We start from the raw sequence: 3,399 nt of genomic DNA, 5'->3' as shown, positions 1-3,399 counted from the left end.
ACGGTGAGGTTTTGTGTAGGTGCGGGAAGGAATTGCAAGGGTGCGGAGCCATTGACAGTGGTAGCATCCCTCCTACCCAATTGTACCTTCCATGGAATGCCTCCAGCCTAATTTAACACATCCATATATCATATTTAACTCAAACTCCTAATCACATAACATGATTATATATATACATATGCATATCTAAAATGTGGTGATTGATTCTATGAAATGTAACCATTACCAGGGTTACGGAATCGTTGGCCGCAAGTGCGAGGATGTCGGCACACGAGACTGTGGCAGGGCATGCAGCCTCCACCGCCGTCTTGATATCATCAATGACTTCGTAACCACGGACGCTATTGTTATTGGGAGGCGCCGTCTTCTCGCCAATGACGGTGTCTGTGTCGTCCAGCAATATGGATGCGTCGCAACCCTACAATATATATATGCATTAAGAAGAAGAAATTGTAAGGAAGGGGAGGGGGGGGGGGGTTACATGAGCACTTGTTAAGGAGAAATCTTAATGGTCATATAGATAGTTAAAAAAAGAATAGTATATTAAGGTGTATGCAAGGACTCATTACATTGACAAAGCAGTCGTGAAAGTGGAGGCGGAGAAGGGAGGCGGCCATGCGCGTCTCCTTGGCGACTGCTTGAGCCACGATCTTGGAGACGATGGACGACAGGTTGGGACAAGATGTCTTGTAGAATGAGGAGCTGAGTGAAGAAGAAGAAGAAGAAGCTTTAGTGGTGGTCATGAGAGTTGATAGCACTAGTAGTACCATGACATGTTGCTTAAGGACATGTCTAGCATGAGAAGAGGAAAATGGAAGGGCCATGGGATGGATCTCTCTCAAGTCTTTTTGGTATGAGCTAGTTAGTTATGATTGTTGTTTTGAGAATATTTATAAAAACTACAAAGGATGGGTTCAAGGAGGAGGATTGGTTGATGTGGTTCATGGGGAGTTGAATAGAATCCTTTTATAGGAGGGTCTTTCAATACTAACATTTCAAGTAATCCTTCATCTACTAGCTGTCCATCAACATCACCGTGGTCTTTTATTTCCACGAGGATTTGTCTTAAATTAACCAATCTCTCACCTTAATCTTTTCCACCTCACCATGACACATTTCTTCGACTTGATCAAGCTCCTCTAAATGATCAATAAACTATAAAACTCGTGTCCTTGTCTTGCGGGCAACTTAGCCTGTACCAATTTGAAAGGTCAAACCCAACCTTCTATCACCTCCTTTGTTTTATGTAAATAATGTGACCATGGAATCGTATTTGGCCATTCATTACTTGCCTTCCACACTTCTGTCCATCGACCATGACAAATAATATTGGACCTCTATCACAATCCCCACAGTTTTCTATAAATATGACTAAGGAATCATATTTGACCATTTGTTTACTTGGGAGGGAGAGGGGGGAGTACTTGCCCATGACCAATAATATATAAGCTCAATCATATCACATAACTTGGAATTTTTATATGATTTACTTACAAGTAGAATGGCCACACCACAAGTTTTGTGGCAAATGATAAAGCATTGAGAGATGTTGAACTCATAGAAATTATTCATTGTCAATTATCCACAAAAAATTGGTCCCTTGGCAATATTATTGATGAGTGGAGATATTTTTTACTAGACCTTCTAGCATGACCAAATATAAATAACCTCAATCATAGACCGTATTTTGGATATACTATCAAATTACAACTAGAATGTCCATTTAAGATTGTCGACAGGTTATAAGGCAATCTCAAATATGATGCTTGGAAATTATTTGGCAATTCTCTTGAAAGTGAGTTGTTTCTGTTATGACATCATCCATATAAATACTGTCAATAAGGCTTAAAGTCCTACTTTAATGGAGAGCCCACAATGTTGTGAATTGTAAATACGCGACTTCTAAATTCCATGTAAACTCAGTTCGCTCAAAGTAACTATTACCCTATATATCTCAATATCTTTAACTAGTTACGTCATGTGACAGTACATGGAGTCATGCATTTCCTATACTAGTCACACTTATGTTGGTTTGTGAATGTGTACTCACAAGTTTGTGAATCTTTGGCTAGTAGTTTTGGAAGTTTCTACTTTATAACAACATGCACTCTATATATACTTATAAATCAAACATGTGTAGGGCAATATTTTACTTATGACAAAATCACCACATTATGATTTGCCATCTCATTATAACCCTTTCATTCTAGTATCTAGTTTTCAAACCAAGGACATGCATTTCCTTTAATATAGACCACCCACCACCCTAATATGTTTGGCAAACTTTTGATCCAATACTCACATGGTCCCGAAACTACAAAGTTGTTAATAATAATAAAAAGGTTCTTTGGGTCATGGAATGGTTAAGACGGTGAGTTAATTGCGAAATCTCAACATTGATGATTTGTTTATGGATATTTATATTGAATGACATATGTATTTGATTATTTCTACGTATCATGTAGGGTTTTTGCTTCCCTTGAAAAGCACAATATAATGTATGGTCAAGTGATAGTGACAACTATAAACAAGTGAATAGTGGAGTTATTAATTCATTCTTATAAATGAGAAAGACCAGATCATCCTTACTTGAAAATTTCATAGATAAATATTTATGTATATATAAGAAGACCCACAACATAGTGCCACTATTACTAATTCTTGCATGGGGGTGTAGAAAAAGACAATCTATCTAAAATTTAAGAAGAAAAACAAGGTTTACACGTTTCAATCTATGTCTAAGTTGAGTAAAGGAGACCATTTCTTTGATTTATATAATTGTTTGATGCTCGAGTTTTTATTAATAAATTGATGTTACGTGTTTCAGTCCATAGGAATAAGATAATCTTATCTTTTAGTGCTACAATTTCAAGGGTCTTGGACCTCTCTCCCTTACTCAATCTCAATCCTTGACATAGTCTGCATTGACTAGTATGTAGTTTTGTTGTCCTCTTGTCTTTGTCACAATTTACACATGTATATCATTCTCATTGATGGAAATTCTGTTTATATGTTGGCTATATTAATCTATATAGTGCTACTGCAATGAGCTCTACATCATCTTCAAGTAGATCCATGGGGTGGATTATGAGCGACTTGGAGAACATTGTGCCATCACCAATTCACACTTACACTCCTCTAATAGATTCATGATCAACCCAATCATTGACTTTTCGGGTGAACCAAATAATTTATTTGTTTTGCATTAGTCATAACATCCCAAAGCTTCAAATTTCACCCTATGTGGTATGAACTTTAATAGAGCTACATCAAGTGATTGCTTATAAAGTTTGAAGCTTTCATGGGTGTGGCAAGTAAATACATCCAATGCATGTGTAATGGGTTGCATCCAATTTGATTTTGCTGAGAGTTAGATTCAATCTTGGGTACTAACTCTTG

At 37.0% G+C, this 3,399-nt stretch overlaps 1 protein-coding gene across 1 annotated transcript; it reads right to left on the bottom strand.

Moving 5' to 3' along the window:
- Positions 1-5: 5 nt before the first annotated feature.
- Positions 6-949, bottom strand: LOC147847415 (cationic peroxidase 1-like; the record flags this gene model as incomplete). The annotated part of the gene is made up of 3 exons (XM_087339226.1): positions 570-949; positions 227-418; positions 6-107 (listed from the first exon to the last, which is right to left on the bottom strand). Coding segments are annotated over exons 1-3 (549 nt in total), but the record flags the coding sequence as incomplete, so codon positions are not given.
- Between the last annotated feature and the right edge of the window lie 2,450 nt (positions 950-3,399).

The sequence above is a fragment of the Azolla caroliniana genome, unplaced genomic scaffold (genome assembly GCF_043228905.1).
Source record: "Azolla caroliniana isolate FFs.n. ecotype wild unplaced genomic scaffold, voAzoCaro1.0.p SCAF_1057, whole genome shotgun sequence".
Lineage (NCBI taxonomy): Eukaryota > Viridiplantae > Streptophyta > Polypodiopsida > Salviniales > Salviniaceae > Azolla > Azolla caroliniana.
The sequence above is the reverse complement of the archived record's forward strand: the minus strand, read 5'-3'. Positions and strand labels throughout refer to the sequence as shown.